This window comes from Neopelma chrysocephalum, unplaced genomic scaffold, assembly GCF_003984885.1.
Source record: "Neopelma chrysocephalum unplaced genomic scaffold, ASM398488v2 Primary Assembly neopelma1_62, whole genome shotgun sequence".
Classification (NCBI taxonomy): Eukaryota; Metazoa; Chordata; class Aves; order Passeriformes; family Pipridae; genus Neopelma; species Neopelma chrysocephalum.
In genome coordinates this window covers 448,154-472,444 of record NW_020897719.1, presented here as the reverse complement: position 1 = coordinate 472,444, position 24,291 = coordinate 448,154, and the positions used below count along the sequence as shown (strand labels likewise).

The 24,291-nt window shown below is 41.0% G+C and overlaps 1 protein-coding gene across 1 annotated transcript in view; it reads right to left on the bottom strand.

The window, feature by feature from the left end:
- PPM1H (protein phosphatase, Mg2+/Mn2+ dependent 1H) overlaps positions 1-24,250 on the bottom strand; it is a 130,780-nt gene extending 106,530 nt beyond the window's left edge. The window contains exon 1 of the mRNA XM_027682161.1: positions 23,994-24,250. Within this exon, the coding sequence (XP_027537962.1) occupies positions 23,994-24,229 (236 nt within the window). The 5' untranslated portion in view covers positions 24,230-24,250. The remainder of the gene's footprint in view (positions 1-23,993) is intronic.
- Between the last annotated feature and the right edge of the window lie 41 nt (positions 24,251-24,291).

Below are 24,291 nucleotides of genomic sequence, written 5' to 3'. Positions count from 1 at the left end.
ACATGAGGCCACATACAGCCTTTTCCAAATTGATGATTAAATATTCCATAATAGCAATACATTAAGAAGGGGAAAAAAAAACCCTAAACAAACAAAAAAAACCCAAAAAACCAAAAACCCCACCAAAACAAAACAAAAAAACCCACTTAGGTTTAATGTACAGATGTGACTAGAACAGATGCTACCAGATGTGCAAAACACCTTTTTTTCCTGCTCTGATTTTTCAGGTAATACAGGTACAAAATACTTATTTCCCAGGTTTCCCCGTCTTACTAAAATTTTCACTTGCACAGGTCAAAGTGATAAATACCTATCTGGAGAACTATTTTCTCCTATTTCCAAGTCAAACCACCTTTTACCAGACACATAGATAGGGACATAGAAAAGATTCATTATTTCAGAACCTCCACCTCCAATTCATATATACTTCCAAAGACTCACTTTCTCTAACAGCTTAATCTAAAGGGAAGCCAGTTTACTGACTTCAAGAGAGGCAGAATTAAACCCTACGGTAACAACTCATATGAACAATCAATATTTCATCTGGATTGCTGAAATACTTCAATAGTTTATCAGAAAAAAAGCTAGTCCTCCAACCCCTGTAAAGTAATATCCCAGCTCTTTTGTGTGGAGGCAAAGAATAGCAAGACTATGTAGAGAAGCATAGCAACATCTTTGTCTTAGATTGTATACACAAACTCAACTCTAGTGGTGTAAGTGAATTTTTAAGAGGCAAGGTTAGACTTGTAGGTTTTCTGAAATTTAATGGTCCCATGAATGTCAAATCCTGCTGACAGAAATCAGATTTTATCTAATATCCCTGATGTCCAGACTTCAAAGGAAGTTTGGCAGCATTAAACTTTCAAATCCTTACTACTATATTGTATTAGATAATGGACGTAATCACCTTTGGTAAATTTTGCTCAAAGGACTAGCAGGGACAGTATGGATCTTATTGCATATTTTGTCAGCTTATTTTTAAAATCTAAAGGTGCTGAGTGCTGCACAGGCCATTTGTTTTTGAAACCAACTGAAACGTGTTCAAAATCTTCTGTATGCTCCACAAGAAAGGAGTACTACAATTAAAAAGAAAACACACTCTTAGCAAAACTGTTCAGACTTCTGGTTAGCTGATGTTCAAATTCAGAAATAAATGCATTTTGGAACATAAAGTATTTTAACAGAAGTAATTATAAACAATTATCACTATTTTTTTAATTCTGTGGCTTACAGGCTTTTTGGCTTGTCTTTCATTTTTATAACTTAATTTCTAATTTTTTTTATCATGAAGAGAAGGAAGACAGCAACCTCTGCATTTCCTTAATACCATATACTGGGACACAAAATGAGCACTCTTCCCTCCATATTTTGTGGCATATAAAGCATATTTTCATTTAAAAACACTAGTCCTATAATCAATATTTTTAAATGCACAGCCTAGGAAGTTATAAAAAGATTTCCATTAAGAAGAGATTACGCTTCAACATAATGCTAAAAAAACCCCCACTTATTTCTGATAAGTTTTATTTCTGGTCTGTGGTATCAACTGCCTCTTGCTTTAACACACCAATAATTAGGACCCAGGCCATTGATGCTCCCATGAAGGTCAATAGATAGGTTCATTGTCTCCGCTGCATTTCAGAAGATGGCAATGATTGCAGCAGAGATGATGAAACTTGGGTTTCTCACATCCTTATGTCCCTTGAAGCACCATAACTCCATACCTGTTTCTGTCCCAGCTATCACCACAGTCCCCATGTTTTCCCCTTCTCTTATGAAACAACATTCAATCTTCTGAGATAATATCCAGCTCCTTCTGCACATCCTTCCTCGCAGGGGAGAAGTCAGCTTGCATTATGCCCAATCCCCAGCTATGCGTGCGCTGACTCACTGGCCAATACACCCATCCTGACTGACATGAGTCAGTGCCAGCCAAAGAGAACAGATTAATCAAGATATTTTTAAGAAGTCTGTGAGTATTCAACTCGAAGCCCTGCTCCTTGGACAAGTTTAACTTGGAAATTTTCCTCTGCAAAACTCCAAGCTGTGGATCAACCCCGATATGATATGATAACATATATGATACGATAACAGATATGATAAACAAGTGTGCATCTGTCCTTCAATTAATTTGGCTTCATCTTGCCCATAGAGTCATGTGGGGTTGTTTGTTTTGTAAAATCAATTTCATTTTAATACATATTTGGAATCAGGCAAAGGATAATATACGTGGATCTTTTCACCCCAATTATGGTATTTCCATCCTCAGTAATCTAGAGCAAGATAATGGAACAAAAGAGACTGGTGAAGAAAATATTAGTCTTTACAATTAGAGCACAAAGGTGAGACCAAGCAGAGCAGGTAAGTTAAAAGGTCAGCCCTGCCTTGAGTCAGCTGTCCTGAAAGGTTTCTCTTTGCATATGTGAGGTCTCAAATAGCTGATTCACATGGTCTGTCTCTCCTATCTTGATAGAAACTTGCTCTAAAACATATACGTACTTACGAATATTTACAAACACATATATATTTTATATATCTATAAATATATAGTAATACTTATATATATATTTACAGAGAAGGAGACAAAGACTCAGAAATCCCTCCACTCTTTCTTGAAAGGGATCATTACTTTCTGTATACGTGAAATTTAGCAGGCTCTTCTTGTCGCTGTTTTTCTTATCAAGTGACATATATACATTAAACTCAAATAAGGAACAATTAATCCTATTAATACAATCACCTCACAATTAACTATTTACACAGATACTGCAGAAAGCTTGTAAATTTTTTATAACTCCTTGGGGGCTGAATAAAATGAAACCAAAGGGAGAAGGAAACATGGTGACACAAACACTCTCCTTTAATTATTCAGAAATAATCAAAATACAAGTCAGTAGTCTTCTAGCAGTCAAAGCAGCATCAGGGTAAATGTGAAGATATAGTAAATAACCCAGCAGAAATATAAATGCTCCAAGTACAGGCATCCACTTATTAAAATTTTTTTTTCAAGACTGCAGAAGCCCTTTGTGTATTTTTCAGAGCAGCTGTGAGAAACAATCTTCAAGGGCCACTTTTAAATTTCAGTCGTGTTAATCTGAAACTGTGGGCTGCTGCTCCTCTGAAGTGGGAAGGCTGCCCCTTTGCAAGCAACAACACTCCAAGCATCACTGTCACCATATTACCCCCCAGTTGCTTTCCCAGGGCTATTCTACAACTGTTTTTTATAACTCTGTCACCAGATATAAGCACTACCTAGTACTCCTATTTTGTATGTACACACATGGCATTTGGGGGTTCAGCCACTGCTCAGCTAATTGGCTACCTGCTTAATTACAACCCCATCTGAAGTAATCTTTTCTAAATGGGTGAAAGTGCAGAGCATCTCCATAGCTATTAATAAGGTTGTCACAATCTCTAATCAGAGTGGTGTAAGCAACACCAAGTGGTGAAAGACTGTAGCCAAGTGCTCTACTAATATAGCCAAATGCTATGAAAATACAGGTATTCTAAAAAGTATATTTACAATAAGTTCTGAAGCCATAAAAGTTAATAACCTAGTCAGACCTCTGATCTACCACAGACCCTTATATGTGATTGAAATATCTCAGAATCAACATCAGTCATTTGTGTTTCTAGAAACATTCGGTGTCTCTGGAGCGTTCACATGAAAGTTAGAAGCACAAGATAGGAGTTTCACCTGATAGAGCACTGAATTACCCACCACCCCATGGAAGATTTGTGCTTTCATTTTAATTGACAGTTTTACCTTCCAGGCCTCAGTTCTTTTTCTGTTTTTCTTCACTAGACAAAAGAGTTCCTTCATAACACTTTCCCCCCCTATAAATATTTTCATAAATCTAATCAGTTCATTTCTCAACCTTCTTTTTTTGTCCACCAGATAAGTTACATCAAAGTCTCTGCTGTAAGGCAATTTCTTAGTCTTTGAAATAACTTCCACAGCTCCTTTCTTCACCCTGCAGCTCTTCCACCATCCTTTAAAAGTTACTGACACCAGAACGTTGCCCAGTGCCCATGCAATGTGACGTGCAGAGGTAAAACCTTAGTCACCCTACAGTTCTGGGGCATTACAGATACAACAAAGAGATATGGTGAGGTTGCCTGTAAAGCATAGTGTGTCTTTTCAGAGACATCTCAGCTTAAAAGCAAGGCTCAAGCTATGAAAACCCCAAAGCCTTCAGCTCTGCCCACTTATGCCAAGCAGAGATTCATCTCCAAAACCTTCTGCATTGTCTTCTCTTCTCCTTTTTCCTCATTCAGAGCACATCAGTTTATTAACCTCATACTTTGGGAGAGCTGAAAGATCTCCACTGGAAGTGACTTGTCCTGTCCTACGTCCACTCCCACTGGGTATGTCCCTTCTCATCCCAAGAAGTGTGATAGCTACCTCAAATTTTGTCAAGGTGATAGTGTGTGCTTCGTGACTTCAAAATACAGTATTAAATTGTAAGCACTGTGTCTGTGCTCTGCAGCATGGAAATTTCAAAATGCAAGAGAAACCTCGTAAATCAAGTCTGTGTTATTTTAATAGATTTCCCTTGCAAGCTGCAGTCTCTGCAGATTTATAAACCAATTTGGCACCATGCTACACACCAGTAATTACCAGAGCAGGAAATGCTCAATAATATGGAAATAATTCACTGCCATTACAGATACATAGTTTCATGTGAAGATACCCTTTTCTTAATATAGCAAACAGAAAAAAAGAAACCTTCACCCTAAACAAAAGAAGTGCATGAAACTCCCCCACAGCTGGCAAACGCCACCAGATAGTCAGGGAACCTTCAAAGCACCTTTTGGGAGCAGCCATCACACTTGTCCAGGCTTTCAGTACTACAACAATGGTCAATTCTGCAAAACAGGTACCTTGCCTACAGGGACCAAAGAGATACAAGGGCCAAATTCAGCCCTGTAACAAAGCAGCAGCAATGCTCTTGCCCTCACAACACCATAGGGTTTTATTTTTAGTTTTTAAATGAAGCATCTGATACCTTGTAACCTTCAAATAAAATGATCACTCAACCACACAATTATCACAACCACTTAAGGAAATTTTATAGTTTATACAGCATTTTTAAATTTGATCTAGGAAGTGACAGTTTGACAAAATCTCCTAAGAAACAGGACTTCTCAAGCACTGAATTTTTATCAAGGCTTTCCCATCTGTAAGAACAGCGCAGAAGTGAAAATACGTAATAAGGAGTTTTACCAGGTCCAAAACACAGAGGCCACAGAAGATGATACACTGTTTGTAGCAGGAAAATCATAATGTATCTCTATTTAGCATATGCATGTGTGCCTATTTGCTCTAGATGCATATATAATCAGCCCCAGTATAAATTAAAAATCATATGAAGGATTAAACATCAATTGCCTGTCCTCCTACACTTCCCATCCCTCTGCCGGGTCCTGAAAAAAACAGAAGGCACAGTAGCAATGGATGGAAACAGACTCTGAAATTGGAATAAGAGAGGAAAACAGCCATTTTCTTTCTGTTACAGAACCTATAAAAACCACATTAGTGTTTCAATGTCAACAAATATCATCATATTCTGAAATTGGGAAATTCTGATGGTTTTAACAGGATCTAAAAGATGCAGCAAAAATAAGGATTATTAAAACTTGAAGATGCAACAATTATATTTGACAATGGAAGTTACTGTTAGGCAAATAATTATTTTAATATTACTCAAGCATCCCACATATTATAACTATTTCTGAGAGGCTCGGAGAGTTTCACAGAATCTCTAAGTGTAATCTTTTGCTAGCTTCACCATCTGGGAGTTCACAGACAGCACTTAATCTTACTGGCTTTTTTCCAAGAGACTTACGGTATGTCTGTGGCATGTCTTTCTTTTAACAGAGAGGGATATTTTATTTTTGATTGTGGCTATCAAGGGATATCCCTACCATTACGCATATGGACATCTCTACCATTACCCATTGTGCACATCCAGGACAGTTACAGTAAGTTCGATTTTGCAGGTTCATCTTATAAAAGCTTTTTCTTTGTTTTGTTTTGGTCTGGTCTTTGGAGGGTTTTGTTTGAAAAGAACTCAAAAAGATCAAGGCCAGAAAGATGGTGGAAAGACAGGAAAGATTTTTCCTGTTGCAAACAGAGTGTTTCAACCCTTCACCAGATGTCTGGAGGAAAGTGTCTGGGTGTAGAGTCACCCACACAATTCCTAAGATGGCACTACTGCTCTGGACAGAGTCTACTGTATTTGAAGCATATTTAAGTTTCAAAATTCCTATAGCTTTGTCCTCCAATGCATTTATTATAAACATGTGTTGTCCTTGCCCATGGCAGGGGTTTTGGAACTAGATGATCTCTAAGGTCCCTTCCAACACAAACCATTCTGTGATTCTATTCTGGCACAGCTTGATTTCAGGTTTGTTTTTTTTTTTTTTTTTTTTTTTGTATATCAGCAGTTAGTTCCTCGTGAAGACTTTGGCAAGGCTGATGGCTATTCTGAAGGTTCTAGAAGTGAGGGCAGAAAAGGAATGTGGATTGAGGGTAAGTGGAACACTTGAGTTGCATATAACACTTGGCTAGGGTTTCAGATACCTATTAGTTTTGGGGATAGGGGGTTCTTGGTCTTTAGGCTGGACCTCAGCAGTTGGACAAGGTCTGAGAAATCAAAGTGTGATAAAAACTTTCTTGTCCTTCAACATTCTACAGGTAAAATGGAAAACACAGCCGCACTGGGCATTACAGACTTCAAGCTAGCTGAGGAAAATAATATTGGCTCTTTTTGGCCAGAACTCTTCGGTTTCATGCTGATTTGCCACACAACTAATTAAAAAAAAAAAAAAAAAAAAGGAATGGGACCCCTGGTGGCCTAGTGGTTAGCATGCAGGACTCTCACTGCTGCGACCCAGATACGAATCCCAGTCCCCCGGGCAGATGGAGCTCGTTAGCCCTGTGAGGCCATCCATCTATGAGAAGGTCACTCTAAACAAACCTATGTCCTGAGGACCTCACTGCCATTGTCCAAGCTCGCTTGGCCCCGGCAGATGAACCTTAGGATTAAAGGGTGGGCTCAGTTCAGCGCAGGCTGTGTCTCACCTAAAAAATCCCTTGCGCAGGCTGGAAAGGTAAAAAGACCTTTCCCAAAATCTTCGTTCGCGAAGACTGGCCATTAATTAAAAGGATTAATGATCAACATAATTCACAAAATATATCTTTCACACCACAAGATTAGTGCAGCTGAAAAGTAGAGCAATGTGGCTTTTTTATCTCAAACAGTACTTCAGTCAAGTGGCAGCAATCTTTGATAAAGATATAATTAGATATTTTCCATTTCATTCAACTGTTGCAAACAAACAGCGGGGGACTTTGAGTGAGCAATTTGATGGGAAGGGTCAAAGAAAAGCAATAGGGTTAAGAAAACAAAACACTTTCAAGAACACAACTGCCTCCCAGTATGGCAGCCTGCTGGGCACACTGAATACGGAAAGGCTTTGTTTCAGAGAAAAGTCATGGGTTTGTTTTCTTTAAAAACCTGTCTAAAATGGTTTTCCTCAAAACATAATCTAATAGGTCATTACCAAGACATACAGATGAAATCTATACTCAGCTGTGGTACGTGTTCCTCAGCTGCTAACACAAGGTAAGGCAGCTGCTGATACATGAACCCTTATTTGTAACAAGGCAACACTAGTAACGGTCCTACACTTCAATAAGTTGTCAGATTCTTATTTGCAGATTTCTAGACTAAATTCCTATTTGGAGCTGGTCAAGTGGTAATATTTTTTTTAACTATCTTATCAGACTGCCATTCGGTGACTGCATTTCACTCTTCTGTAATAGGAACTGCACCCATGAAACACGGAGGATGTGAAAAGGATAGAAATCAGCTTTGCAGTCCCACTACTCCCTTCACCTCCTTCTTCTGAAGGAGATCTGAAAATATCTTACACAGCACATGGAGAGACTGTGGCAAGTCAATGCTTTCCACAGCAAATCCTTCTTCCCAACAACTGCTGATCACAGGCACGTCTAGTCCACTACTCCACGTCCATGCTACCGCTGGCTTCCTTGTCCACAGAAAGTAACATCACTGTTGCAAAATGAAAGCTTTTGTAGCTCTGCATCTCCCATTGCTGCAGGGCAGCAGAGCCCCAGGTGAACGAACAGACACAAGCAATAGGGAGGACCTTTTCTATAACCCATCCAAAGGCAATCAAGTCCCGTTAGAAGGATATGCACAGCGTACACAACTACCTGGAAGTATATTATTCCTTACAGCTCAAGTATTTGTTCGGAATTCATGTTGTTTCCTAAAACAATAAGTTGGAACTCTTTCCCCTTCACTTTTGAGTCTGCTATCACACTTCCTCCCATATCCCCATAGATTTACTTTTTACACAGCTAAACTCACACAGTTTACCAGGCTTACTTTGCTGACTAATATTGGATATGCATAATGCGATTTTCACTGTTTCAGACATAGGAGAGTAATACCTTATGAAGATGTTCTAGCAGCAGTGTTCTCAAACAAGCTTATTTTGTGCCTCATATATGAAACACCCCATCTCTTTCTACACATTCCAAACATCCTTTTAATTTTGGTGAAGGATAAGATCTCCTGCAAAATGCTATGATAACTCCATATATGACTTACACCCCTCACTGTGCTGTGTGACAACTACTTGTGAGCACCAAGTGCTTTCATACTGCAAGTGCCTTTCTCAGTGTAGAGAACAAATCCCATCTGTTGCAATTCCTTGAAAGTATGACTCTTTCACTGAACACATTTTAGTTTCTTCAGGTCTTGGTAAAGCCCTCACGTGGGGAACCATTTCCAAACTCCATTCTTATTTTCAAAGTCAACACCACCTTGCCATTCCTCCAGATTGAGCTATTTGTTCAATGATTCTTTATGACTAATCCATTTGCTAGTCAGAGATCTTTTGGGCCTTATAACCTACCTGGAACAATGTTCAATTGTTTCCTCTAGCAGTACGTTCCCTTGATTTTTGCGAAGTCTTTTCCAAACAGTACTCTTGCAACACTGAGGAAAGCAGTATAGAGCCCCACAGGTCTGTGATGCTTCTGAAGAGCTGGAACTCTCAACAGGAGATCCAGAAAGAGACAAAAAAAATTGATAGGTATATGGATATATTTCTTCTGTCTTTTTGATTCAGAAACATGAGTTAAATATTACACAGGAACTGAAAGACAAGAAATAAGACGTTACATGATGCCAATGGCCAGTAATAAATTACTTTTCTTCTTGATGAGGTAGCCTTCCTCAGTTCTTAGCTGGGGAAAAGCTTTTATTTTGGAATACCATAAAATAACCACAACAATCTTTGAACAAAATTTTGCTTTCTGCAGTGTTTAGATATAGACTCCTAAAATGAAAATACTTCCCACTCTTAAAAAAGGTGTTGCTTTAAAAGCAATTTCTCCCCATGATGAAAAGCTACATACCACTTTTTGGTATTGTTTGTGCTGACACTTTCAATTTCTTTTCCAGTCTCCATGGAAGGGCCTTCTCCCACACTTTGGCATTTCTTCTGTGTACTGGTTCTGGCTGGGATAAAGTTAAATTTCTTCACAGTATCTTGTATGGGGGTATGTTTTGGATTTCTATTGAAAATAGGATTGACAATACACAGTGTTTTCAGTATTGCAGAGTAGGGCTGACAAAACATCAGCAACTTTTCTGCTTTCTTACCCCACCCCACCAACAAATGGGCTGGGGGTGCACAGGGAATTCAGAGGGGACACAGCCAGGACATCTGACCCTAACAGATCCAAGAGACATTCCATACTATATGGCATCACACTGAGCAATAAAGGTTGGGAGAAAGAAGAAGGGAGAAGTGGGGAGATGTTTGGACTGATGGTGCTTGTCTTCCTAAGTAGCTGTCACGCAGGATGGAACCTTGCTTTCCTGGGGATGGCAGAACACCTGCCTGCCCATGGGAAGTGGTGAATGAATTCTTTGCTTTGCTTGTGCACAGCTTTTGCTTTACCTATTAAATTTTCTTTATCTCAAACCAGAGTTTTCTCACTTTTACCTTCCTGATTCTCTCCCTCATCCCACTGTGGGGGAGTGAGCGAATATCTGCTGGTGCTTAATTTCTAGACAGGGTTAAACCACAATACTCTGAATTATCCTTCCAAACAAAATAATAAACAACTTCGGAAAAATTTTCTCAGCAGTTTAGTTTGTTTCCTGCTAATTGCACCACTTTCTGCTGCACAAGCAAGTTCAGGTATTCCAGGTGGAAGTGTGAAAAATACCAGGTTAATTCAGGAATGAACCCAACCACGGCAGAGCAATCCCCTTAATCCTGAGTAGATACCTCTGTCATGCAGCAAACATGAAAGGTTCTCTCTTCACTTCAAGAAGAAAAGGAGGAGGGGGAGATTCTGGGTTTTTATGATACCTATCTCTAACTTTAAATACCTTCAGATCCAAGGTCTCAGCACTTCATGAAACAGAACACCCTGATCTACAGCTGTAACAGATTTCTTTGGTATGTCCTCATGCAATGAATTCTGCCCATATACTCTAAGTTACACAGGGAAGAATTACCTTTGTCACTGTTTACAATCTCTCATTTTCTGTCATAGAGACCTCTAGTCTTGTTAAACTTTTCCCCCAATACAAAAATATTTAGCCTGCTTTCAGCATGCTCTCTCCTGGTTTTGTACACTTTATTTTTTTTCCTTCTCTTTCAACTTCTGTTTCCTACTTGGTTTTTTCCATAGTCATCATTCCTCTTTAGCTCTCCCAATAATTAAGGGTGAGACCCTTAATTATGAGTCTTAACAGTGCTTTAAATGTAGACAATTCATTTTCCACTATCACATCCCATTTTGATTGTACACTAACACTTTCTTTGGCTTTTTACTTAGTGAAGCAACTGTTTTGGCATGTTTTTCAAAGGGATATTAGAGGGGAAATTGTAATTTCAAAATGCGTACCTGTGTAACACTACTTCAAATTATCCTTGCCAAACACCACTACATTTCTCCAAGATTAAATCCATCTAGTTACTCATCTAGTGTTTCCAAGTTCTCCAGGGAGTCTGATACAATTTCAAAAGGAAAAGAACAGAAATTCCCCTTTTGATTATTTGATAGTGGGAGGAGCTTTGAGGGTTTTTTGTTGCTGTTGTGTTAAAGGCACCTAGTTATTTATTTGATAGTCTAAAGAGGTTTTCCAGCCTTAGAGAAAGTTGTGAGGGAGGACAGCAGCTACACCACATACCAAACCATCAGGATTCTAAGCAAGTGCAAGAAAGGCAGTGTGCCTTACACCCTAATCAAACAAAGTGATAGTTTTTATTTTTAAACAAGGCAGTCCCACACCACCTCTCAGAACACCAGCTTGACTAAGCTTATAAATTTATAGAATTAGTATTGCAACATTTCATTGCTACTGCATCGCCTTTCCCAAGCATTTGAACTACTGTGACAGGACCAACACCTGAGGCCAACTTGACACAGAAGACAAAAGTGAACAATACTCCTTTTCAGTGAATTTTCTCCATCAGGAACTGAACAAAGCAGCTTGTCCAGGCACCCTTCCAGCATTGCCCGTGCACTCCCTCCCTTCCCTGGGACTCTGGGGGCAGCTGCCACCCAGACCTCCTTACCCCAAGCCCCAATGTCACTGCCACCACAAGAAAAGGCACAAGAGGAGAGGAAACCTGACAGGACCTCAAGGAAAAGCCTCAATTCACACAATTTTTCAAAGTTGCAGTATCTCAAATTTGCTGCTTGAAAGCAAAAGCAACAAGCTCAGTCCTCTGACATCATCTCTCTCCAGAGCTCTTCACTACAAAGGATTCAGGTGGCATTTGACTCCAAAACCAGCCACATTTATTTTCAGTTTCTCCAGCAAACAGTCAAGACATGAACAAGGTATTTGCCTGCCTTCTCCCTTCTTTCCCCTGGAAATAGAAAATAGGCTGAGCTCATGAGAGCAATGGTTCTTTCTCCCCAAACAATGGCCACGGGGGAACATGGAACCTGTGAGCACAACTCATCTGCTCAGGTTGCATTTTTTGCCTTTCACACAAGAGGACTCAGCCCTTTGTCCCCACAGCAGTGTGCTGTCTGTGCTCACACATAGGGCAGGCTGCAGCATGCTCTGTGCTTGTCATTGAGGGTCCTGCCTCTGCCCCTCTGCAGTACCCAACAGCATTTCCAACAGGACACACCAGCGCTCCCACAGAAGTCTATACTCTTGTTCCCTTAGCACTAAAAGGAAAAACACATGCCTCAAAGGGGAAAAAAGTCCCCAAATCATTCACTTCAGGTAGAAGGCACAGCTTTTATTAGAGACAGCTCTGTCCCTGTTCTGTGTTAAATCAACCACACCACCAGTCCCAGCAGCAGCAGCTGTCACATATCAGCAAATAACACAACCCCAAATGTAAACCGCTGGGTCTGCAAAGGCCTGAAGAGCAATCCACACTGTGTATAAGTTGTTCCATGCCTGTGTTTATACACACACCTAGGTATCTGAAAGGATTATGCTTATTTTGTGTTTCCATTTACATGCTCTTGGTTTCAGATTTCTAAATTAGACTGTGCAACAAAAACTAGAAACTCACTGCTGCCTAAGAGAGTTTCTTCTCTTGATTCCAGTGCTTTTTCAAAGACAGATGAGCCTAGTACCAAAATATTTCCCTGCCCCCTCCACAAAAACACTTCACAGAACTAACTTGTGATTTAGCATTCAGACACTTTTCTGAAACCAAGCAAGAATGGAATTACAGCTAATCACATTAGCCTATAACTTTTTTCCCCTCTAAAAGCAGGATTAAAGGCAGATATGGGGAACTTCCCACATTCCCACACACCAGCTGCATTCTTCCAGACTCAGCTTGCTGAACAGCTAATAGAATTACCATCCACAGACCTAGGATTTTCAGGGATTACTCTGGAGAGGTTGCCAAAGGAACTAACCAGACCGTAATTCCCAGCTTCACACTTCCAGGCAGGGACAGAGACCTTAAAATGACATTGAGGAGTATGCCAGAGGGAGCCCCAGCCTGAAGAAGATGCCATCTAGGTTTTGCAAGGGCTGTGGATACACTGATCTTAATTAAAGTTTGTTGAGAAGAATAAAGCAATTAACTGAAAGCACAGGACTGGAAATGTGATTAATAAGAGGGGTGACAAGGTAAGGGAGAGGGAATTACCCTCCAAGTCTGATGCTGATGTATCGTTCTTTAAAGACATCAATGTACATTTTAATGTCTTACCAGTTCCTGCATTATGGTTGAGAGCATATACGACTAAGTTCGCATCTTCAAATGGCACATGAAAATAGCTTAAAAATGATTATTTTTTGTTCAAAGAGTGATAGGAAGAAGAGGAGGAAAAATTCTATTTACCTTCTGCAAAATGTAAGTCACTCGTATCAAACCAACCATACATAAAACTTTGATCTATGTCATGACATAAGTAGCGATAATCACTGAGGTTAGCTGTATGATCAGTATTTTCCATTTCGAAATGCCTAACCAAATAACAAAATCTGAAGGCATGCTCCACCCCCCATGGCACCATACATACAATGCAGGTTTCACTTTACAGCTTTTAAAGTTTTTAAAGGATAAACATTGCAGGTTTGAACTTAGATCAAATCCTTGGAAAAAAAGAGAAAACTTTTAATTTTTTTTCCAATCAAGATATCTAAAAATAAGTTCAGCAATGAGAAACAAAAACTAGTTCAGGTAGATCTAATTCCAACTCCAAAATTTAGCACTCATTCATGAAACAAAGATCCTTAATATAAATTCAGCAGAAAAAGCACTTTCTTCAAAATGCTGTTTTAAGAACCACTTATAACCAGCAATTTACGGAAGCTAGTTTTATTGCACAGGCTTCTTGCAAAGCGTCACATACTGTTGAACAAATAAAAAACCAAGACCCTCACTCAGCCTACCAAGACACATGCACAGCCATGGAGCTAGTGGAATGAACAGTGGGGGGGATTAAGTGGGACAGAGGAAGAGGCACTAAGCTTCCCCCATAGCCACTGAAACCAACGGAGGTGAGACCCTTTGCACTCCTGGGTACGAACAGAGCTGTTCAGCTGCTTCATGAGCCTGGTCAGCAAGGCAGGGACATGAATTTTACACAGCAGTTCTCACCTTGAAAACTGATTATTCAATGCAACCCTGAACCCACTGGAGTGGACCCTACTCCCCGTTACAACACTTGGGCCTGAAGCAATTTAAGGAGTGCTCTTCCCAACCAGAAAGGAAGGTTTGCTTCCCACTATTAAGTTTCACAGCTTCTTGCTCTCTCCCCCTTACGGACAAGCAGCACAGATTATGAATCAAAAAGGAAAAGTCCACAACCAATGATAAAACAGCAACTTCCCTCAAGAGAGAAGGGGAAAAGAATAATAATTAATAATATTAATTAATAATAATTATAATAACAATCATTAATAATTGACGCTTAATAACAATAATAACTATTATCCTCATTATTGTGGTTGCTGTCATTGTTATTAAAATTATCAGTGCCACTTTTGGCAACTTATTTTTCCAGCATTAACTTTCCTCTCCTTCACACTGTTTCAAAACTCACCAGAACCCACCTGAAATCAAAGTAGCAATGGCTATAATATTTTCTTAGCCTTCAAAGAGCTGTGTCTTTAAACACCACAACTGAACAAAAGGACAAAACTCTTGCTCGGGTAGTTCATAATAGAAAGGGTTTTGTTTTACCCCAGGGAAAAGTTATCAAGTTTTTCATGGCTGGGTAACAGCTGAAACTGCTGTTTTGGGAAGAACTGAGGGATGAGAACTCACATCAGTCTGTCCACATGATGACCTGCCACATCTGGAAATACAGGGATCTCTGATGAACTGCAGGGTAACTTTTTTTTTTCTCTTTGCAAGACTTCTGCACAAAATGGACCACTGTTCAAGTTGTAAGAGCTGGACATGTACTCAGTCCCACCTCCAGCGTAAGACTCCACCAAGGACTGGATTGTTAGCTCTGACTGCAAGGTATTTTATGGCATTACAAACATGCACTACACATCATCTGTTTCTGAGGAGGTCTCTAACACATACCTAAAGATAGAGAAATCATACTTGGCCTGAATGAATCAATGTTGGCAGGGAAAAAAAAGGAAAAAAAGAAAAAAAGATCTGCTGCAGCACTTGGCTGGAGCTGGATCTCTTTTGTCTCTCTGCAGGGAGTTCAGAAAGCAGAAATTATCATAACAGGACATAAAGGACAGAGGAACAAATCAGGGAAATCCAGAAGGGCTCACGGGGGGGGGCATGGCAGAGAGGAGAACTCACCTCTTCTCTGTACCTTTACACAATGGGGTAGATGCGCAGGACAGCACGAAAGGCATTCAGCTATGCCACCAGCAGATTAAATAAAAGAAGAAATTAACTGCAAAGACTTTGGAAACAGAGCTATGCCTATGAAAGGATAATCTCATAGACTTCTAGTGCCAGTCCAAGGACACTTTCCCGTAGGATATCTGAAGCAGTGGTATGCTGGACATCAGATGCAATCAAAACTCAATCTGTCTCTTCCTTATTGTAGCAGAATACCACCATGGAAAGCATGAAGGCAATGGCACATGGTCTCCTACTCTTTTTTCCCCACCCTCTCTCCCTGAAATCAGGCAAAGCTGACTGCAGTGTCATTATCACTGCCTGCAAAAGAGTCTGAACAGCATAAAAAACAGTCAGTCAAGATTGACTACACCTTATGGTAGCATTTCAAAAAGAAGAAAGATAGAGGGGAAAAAAAGAGATTGGAAATGGTTATTTACCTTTATGCCACAGTCACCACCAGGACCTTGGACCTGCTATCACAAGCAGACCCTTTCACAGGGTCTGACATTGATCATAGAATTAAAAACAACCTGATATTATGACAAGTGAAAGCGATGGACAGACAGATATCCCCATACCAGAGGAGACAGAGGCTGACAAGATGTTGTCCTCTTTTTTCTTGGGGGACCAGACCCATTTGACTTATGCTCATCTTGAGAATGAAGACCATTTAGGAGAAGGTGCATTTAGGCCACAAAGAGGTTCTCTGAGGACACACCACTGCCCATATCCCCGTACCTCAAGCACCTCTGGACTCCCTCAGCAGATTCTCTTCCCCTTAGGCCTGTGTTAAATACAGATCCCAAACAATAAGCAAAGATCTAGATTTGCCACCCTGCTTCATGACAGAAATTTGCCTGCCCGCCACATCCCACTAATAACTCTTCTTAATCAAGGTTCTTTTTTAAAACAGCATTAGTGCTGAGTCACGTACAGGGTCCATATTTTGGCATTCCCCAACTATGTGCTGCCCACATCCCCTCCTGCACTATACACTGCACTTGCTAACAATGACTGCCTAAGCTTGGTGTTATTTTTATCCTTCCCCATCTCAGACTTCAGCAATTAAACCATGCTGCAATCAAGAACCACAGACATCCCTTTGGCTGGCTTTACCCTAGCACAGCTTCCCCCTGAAGAAATATTGGTGCAGAATTTATTTGGAGAATGTTAAACTCTGCAGACAAACACTTGCCTTGAATACAGTATTGGGAGGAGAAACACACCTGCCTCCAGCCATTTTATGAGCTTCATCTATAGAACAGCTCATGCAGTATCAACCACTTAGCACCCTGCCACTTATAACCACAAGTACAGCTGGCAGCATCTACTAGACAGCAAGTGTGATGCTGGATGGGGAAGATAGCAGTGAAACCAGCCAAATGGCTTCAGTGGACCTGCTGGCCACCTCCTACCTGCTTGAACTTCTGTAAATACCATGCAATAAAACTTCCACCCCATGCCTGTTGGATTTGGGGGGTGAAGGGGCTCAACACAAGCTGGAATTTCTCTCAGCAACTCTGCTAACTGTTTTGCACCCTGAGCACGTGAAACTGTGACCTATTCTATCTGATCTATGATCAGGAAACCACTCTGGATAATATTGTGTATTGTAGCTGGCCATCCCAAACATATATCCCATCAGGTAAATGTGACTGGCCAAATGGGAATCAAATCTTACGAGTCATCCTTCTCTTTCTGTTCAACAATAAGGAAGAAAAAAAACATCAGACAGAGACAAAAAAGGGTACAAATAATATACTAGGGTGCTGCTGCCCGTAGGACCTCTTGCATTTTAGAGCAGCAAGTTCAACCAGAAAAAAATCCTAAAGGACATGGATAAAGATCCAGGTTAGAAGTGACCCAGGAGCCTCTGTCTTCCTGGTAAATGCTGCTGCAGCACAGATATAACACCTACTCCAGCCCCATGCAAAGTTGCTATGTCTGCTCTGCTCAGATCATCTCCCTGCATTCATTAACAGCACTCTCCCACTCCAAGTCTTACTTGGGATTCAGCTCACATAGCTGACTTAACCCAATCCTTAAACCCACAAACTATATTTCTTTCTCAAGTGGCACACAGATCCCATCACAGGAATGACCTGTACTTTGCAGCACTGCTTCCTTTCAAGGTCAAACTGACCATGTTTTATTTGATCACATTCACAGCCTCAAAGCAGTTCACCCTAAGGGGCACAGCCCTGTCAGATTACTTTATGCCCTGATGATAACTGCGCCAAGCCATTCCCACTTAAACCTTTCCCAAGTGATGCAGCTGCAACCAAGAGAAATGAACAAAGCCGGAGTGTTTGCAGGTAACATCTGCTGACTGCCACCTGTGCCAAGGCAGAAGGGGCCAAAGAAAGGCTACCCGGGAGGACACAGTCACCCTCTGGTTTCAGAAACTGTGACCATGCTCAAGCAAGCCTTTCAGAAACACGTGAGACAGCACAAGTCTTAAGCCTCTGAGGGACTAGCAACATGAGATAGCTTAGAGGGATGAATTTCATACTTGTCTCATTAGGAATCACGTTTGTGCAACTTAGACAACATTAAAAATACATGAGCAAATGATTTATCTATTTTTCTCTTTTTACCTCTGTTAGTTCTAAGAAATCAGAGACCACACAGGAAAAGCCAAGCACGCAACAGCAGGAAAAATAACTGTGTCATCTAAACACAGAATGTAAAACTCAGGACTCATTCTCCACATCTGTATCAAATCTCTTGCCAAAACTTATCCTTACTGCTCCATTTTCTTCACCTGAAGGAACCAGTACATTTACACAGGTACATTTCTCCAAGGTTATTCTAAAATAAATATTAGATGCTATAGCATAAGCTCTTACACAAGGAAAGGGATTTCTGAAGCTCTTAAAACTATTATTATGCATAGAAGAATAATTCATGCACAAGAAGAGTTGTCTTTAGATACATGAATGGGATTTCAGTTTTTAGCTCATTCATCAGGTCCTACTCAGTCTTATGTTCTGAACTACAAAAAGAATAAAGGAACATAATTTTATCCCGACAAACAGAATTGCAAACAACTTTTTACAAAGTTTAAAAAGAAAAGCAATTATTTACTTCTGTGTACTTAACCTGAGAAGACAACCAAACAGAGCAAGATAAAAAAAGGTACTCCTTTTCCCAGGAGTATCATCCTCCCGAAATTTGTACCAAACAGAATACATACAAGAATGTGTTTACCGATGGTGTATGAGTCATGCTCCCAGCTGAGGGTTAGAAAGACTAGCTCCCAGAATTGAGACTGTAACTTTCAATTCATAGGAGCAGGACTGTGGTGTTATCTCCTGTTAGAGCCAATGAGGATTAGAATAAGTGATCAGTAGTTGCAAGCCCTATGCTATCCTCCAACATCAAAATATTGGTCAACTCAGGACAAGCAATTTCTGTGCTTTGGCTTACCTCAACTCACAGAGGTGTTAAGCTTTCACTTGCTTCAGATTGTTAATACAATGCTTAACATTTGTATAAATAGTTTGGTCTAGAAAGAACATGAAAGGTACTTCAGATGGAAAAATAGTTCTGTGTTATCTTAACAAAATATTTATGATCACTGAGAAAGGCTGGAAGTTATTTTAACAAAAACCTCCAGTCAATTCTCATGTGGGTTCATTTCCTACAAGCTAAGTAACACAGCATGAGAAAACATGATGCAACATCACCAGCCTTACAAAACAACCAGTACTTAGAGTCGGAAAAAAAAAATCCATGAACTTCCCCCCTTCTTTTCATTTTGAACTGTAACAACTTGCCACTGTAATAATGCTGTAAAAGGACACAGTCATCACACTTCACCTACAACTCTGCATTCATTATGGGTCAGTAGCCACCACACCACAGAGAAAATGAAATTTCTACTGCAGGCCTGCAGAGCAGAGAAACCATGGTACCTCCTAAATGTAACATTATGGAAAAAGAGCCTGGACTTTGCCTCATCAAACAAAAGGCACTGCTAGGATAAAAAAATTGACTCTATAAGTCAAGAAACACACACACCAGTAAAGTTAAGTTTCTGGAAATGTATTCTAACTTGAAACTGCAAAGATATCTAAAGTTTCACTTAGAATTTTTTAAAAAAATGAATTAAAAAAGGCAGGCAAAAGTGTCTTTTGCATAAGGTCACAGACAACATACAATTAATCTTTCCCCTGGTCCCTTAAGTGTATTTAATAGTACCTTTTGATGTTGTCCAAAGAGATGGCAGAAAAGCAAGAGCAAAGAGAGGAATACATGAGACACAGGAGCAGCTAATTCTGGTCCCATCCCCAGGATTCATACAGTTTAGAAAAGTGATTATAGTACTGAATTCTGGACTACCAGAAATACACATTCAAACTAGACAGAAAATTATTAATCTTGTTTTTCTACCACAAAATGCTACTCAGTTGCAGTTTCTCTGCAACTCCACCAGCATGAGCAGCAGGCTAGTTCTTTGTCATTTGCAAATTCAGCATCTATTTTATTGCACCATAGGTAGTCAAGGGAATTCAACCAGGAGAGTAAGGCTCTGCTACATCCTGTTCGTCCTCTACCTTCACAGAGGGAACAAGATAAAGCAGAAGAGGAAAAGGTGAAAAAAAATGTTCTGGGTAGAGTTTGGATGCAGTGAATACCATCTGAGTCATTTCAGATTACATACTCTATGCTACTGCCTCTACTTCAGCACTTACTTTCAAAGTTTAACACTAGGTCCAAGGGCAGATTTAACAGCAGCAGCTCTGCAGGGATGAGGTTGTAACACATTGAAAACAGCACAGAAAGGGACCAAAATAGAAATTTCCCTCCCATTAACAAGGCAATCCAAGCAGAAGCTCAGAAACCAGCTCGAGGCTCAGACAGGGAAAGGTCTAGAAAAGCCCAGTGGCCGCAGGAGTGCAGTTGCTTGTGGAGGAGAGGAAAGGCAACAAGTAAATAAAGGGTCAGGCAGGATTCCTCCCACCCCCACTTTGTCAAATAAATCAGTTAACTTTTCAGAGAGCAGCAAATCTCCTTATTCCTCTGGATTAAAGGCAGACTTAAAAGAATGTTTGTTAACAGACTACCTTCTCCCTGGGTCATTCCTGATGCACATCGGCTAACCACATGCAGAAAATTGTGTTAAGGATGCCCTTGATTAAAAGGAAAAGTTTATTTCTAAATTATATTATTATATTTATTATTTTTTATTTAAAGACAATTAAAAAGCTTACTGGATGTGGGATACAATTTTCATTTTGCTTCTATGGAGCTTGATGACCATTAGACAAGTGTCTGTGGTACAAGAGTATCTCTTTGAAACATCTACTGGCCTTTTGCCATCCTGTATTATGAGGTGAAATGAAATTCAAGGTCTCAGGTCTCCCACATGCAGTAAAGACAGCAGGACGGTCGTTTTAGAAGACAATTTTCAGGTTGCTTACTGACTAGGGACAGCTGAGTCCCTATGGGATTCCCAGTGAAATTTCAGGAAGCAACGATGTTTTATCCCAGCACCAAGAATGTTTTTGAAGATTTCGTTTGCCTGCCTACATGCTTTGCATGATGATCACACTATTAAAAGAGGGAAAGCTAGTAATAAAAAATAAAGGCTAATTTACATTTCACTACATAATATCAAAGATAAGTAGGTAATTTTAAAAATAAGTTTAAAATTATGACACAGATGAGTAATATGGCAAAAATACCCATTACAAAAGTTCAGTACAAGAGAAGTAAGAAATATGAGAGGAGGAGAAGTGCTTGTTCCAGAGGAACAAGTCAGATGAATAGGCATTTACCACACAGATTCTAGGGAGGAGAGATAGTCAACAGGGTGAGCTCCTTTGTAAACACATTTTTTAGTAAGAAATACTGATCTTCAGGAATCAAAGAAAGAAAAGAATTTCCCTGAAATATTTTGTAGACTCAGACTGCTTCAGTCCTGCATGGGAACCAAGTCTAACCTCAAAATGCCTTCTCTATCTTGGATGAAACACCAACATTACAACAGCAAGGAACTCCACGATCATCTGTAAACTGACATGTTTTACAACTAAAACAATCTTCATGAAGTAAAAATCCCTTGTCCAGAGGCATTCCCGCCAACAAAACGCTGAAATCACTTTTCCTGATTTGCTAAAACATGGAAACACAGAAAAGGCAATAGCTAAGGGAAGCTGGACCTTGCCACATGCAAACTAGTAAAATGTGAGTTGAATGGCTAACCTTTGTGTTATGTCACAAGCTGCTCGTGAGGACACCAAACTTCCTCCTAACATTCTTGCAAATGCTCACTTGCACTAAGATAAAAGGCAAACATTGCTCTGACAGTTTCCTTGATACAGACATTAACAAAATGCTAAATAATAGTTTGAAAGTACTTTATCCTCTGCTTTCCCCAAGCCAACAAACTTCAGAACATGTATAAAAGTAATTTCACCTTCCTGGTATTTTTTCCATTTCTTTTCTCTATGTAACTCAAATGAGTTTTCCAAAAGAAAAACATAGTTTCAATGTATACCTCTCAGCAAGTCTTGCAATTATTTTCAGAAAGCCTGATAATAGCTCAGTAGGAGCAAAAAAAAAGTAATATTTGGCAAAATCTGCATTTGTCCGTATTTTCTTCTTTTTCTTTATTCATTAATGTTTTGTCTTTGGAAGACAATGCAATTTTCGTAGAACTGTTTTCCTCTCAGCTTCTGCACAGTGAGCATTTTGATATCTTTTGGTTACAATGAAACTCCATTTTGGAACATCATATCCATGTTTCTGGGAAGAGCCTAGTAACACATTCACTGCTTCTTTCTCTATAACAAGTACAACCTTTCACTTTGCTCTGCTCCACCAACACTAGAACCAGTAACTGCAAGGGAAAGGAATGAGAACAAAGAAAAAAAGGAAAAAAACCCCCACCACCGAAGATAAAGCAAAAAGCCAACCTCTTTCACACAGGTAATAGGAACTGAGAAAGCCAGTGTATGCCTCCCAATTAACCAAACTGCTCAAAGCTCAAGAGGGAAGAGTAACAAGCATATGAAAACAATCCTGGTATGTTGTTCTGGTTTTATGATCACCAGAGCCATTTACGGTATCTCCAAACACTCCCTCACATCAGATGTCATCAGCAGGGTCAATCTGCACTTTCACTTTCCAGCACCCATGTTTTTCTGCTCCCACAGTTTCAGGGAAGCTCACGGGCAGCAGTGGATGTGAATATCTGGGAGCCAGAGAACCTCCCTTCCACTTTGTCACCAACTTGCAATTACAGTTACTTGCTGAAAGCCACAGCACCTCACCTCACCTAAAAATAGCAGCATGTATTTGTTTTAGTAAAGAATTGCTTTTTAAGGAACTATTATAGTGGCAGAACAATTAGAGCTTACTTTAAAATACTTAAAATTTTAGTTCCTGGGGAATTTGCTCAGTAGTCTATTCAATTCTTTAATAATCTGAGGGGAACAATCAAATTTAAAATTCTTTAAATCTCTCATCCAATTTCAGCATCCCCAATGATAGAACAAACTCTTAAATAAAGCTAGTGATTGCTCATTAACAATGTGAAGACTTCACTGTAGTTTTTGCAATAGCTTTTTGGGGAATTCATGTATGCTTGAAGAGACTATAGCAAAACAGCTTGTAGTCTGTAGTTTAGTTTAACTTCTGTAATCTCAGAGTTGGTAGCAACACGGATGGCGATTCATGCTCAAGACTTAGAGACAGTAACAGAAAGAAACCAAATACTGAATCCTGCACCCATTATCATCAAGGAAAACAATGTGTTTACGGATACAGCAATCAAGGACATGCCTTAACTCCGAAGCTACTCCCACTAGATACATCCAAACGAACACTGCCTTTTGCCTGGCTGGCAAGGCTACAACCAGGTCCTGATCAGACACCCTCTAAAGTAAATATCATGATATGAGTGTGTCAGGGAAACAAACCACTGGGAAAGCCAGCCCAGCTTTAGGGTTGGCCAATGGATTTTTTTTTCAGTTTGGAGCTTGTGTCCCTCAAGTGTCTCTCCAAACTGGAAAGCACTTGGGGAATATGTGATCAGCCACCACTAGCAAGTGCGTCGGCTGCCAGGTCCACAGGAAGGTGTCCCAAACCCCACACATTTCACCATTCCTGGGCAGCGGGAAGCATTTACACACGCACAAACCAAACCCTGTTTCTTTCCAAAGGCCCTTTTCATTCCAGGGTCAAGGACCGAGACTGTTCTTCACCGACGGGGACCCTATCCTCGGCCCTTGAGCCCCCAGAGCCGTCACTACGAGTAGAGGAGCCCAGTGCTGCTCCTTGCCATCCTTCGCCCGTCCGGGTACCGGCCACTCCCGCGGGGACTTACAAGGGCAGCAGACCATGCGCATCCTCGGGCTCCCAGGAAGGAGCTGCCCAGGTGCAGAGCTACAGTCGGGGCCGGACACACGGCGCCGCGGATGCCGCCCACCCCGCCGCTCCCGCTGCCCGCGGCGCCGCGCAGGCCCCGGGCTGCGCTCCCGCCGCCTCCGACAGCGCCGGCACCGCCGGGGGAAGGTCCCGCGGCATCGCCGCCTTTCGCCGCCGCTGCGCCGGGAGCGGGGGCAGCGGGCTCGGCCGAGCTCCACCTGCTCGCCGCGGCGGCCGCGGTCCGTACTCACTCCGCGTAGCCCGTGGTCCAGGGCAGGCGCCGGGTGTCCTTGCTGAGGATGAGGATGGGGCGGGCGATGTGGTCGGCGGAGCACTCCACCTCGTCCGGGGACAGTCCCAAGAACTCGGGTCTTCCGTAGGGGAAGCGGAGGGGCAAGTCCGCGCCACTGCCGTGGTCGGCGCCCGCGCTGCCAGCCATGATGCCGCCCATGAAATTGGCCACGGCGGACTTCACCCGCGTGAGCATAATAGTACCCCCGCCGGCGGCGGCGGCAGCGCCGGGGCCGCCGCGCGGGGCGGGTTGCGGGT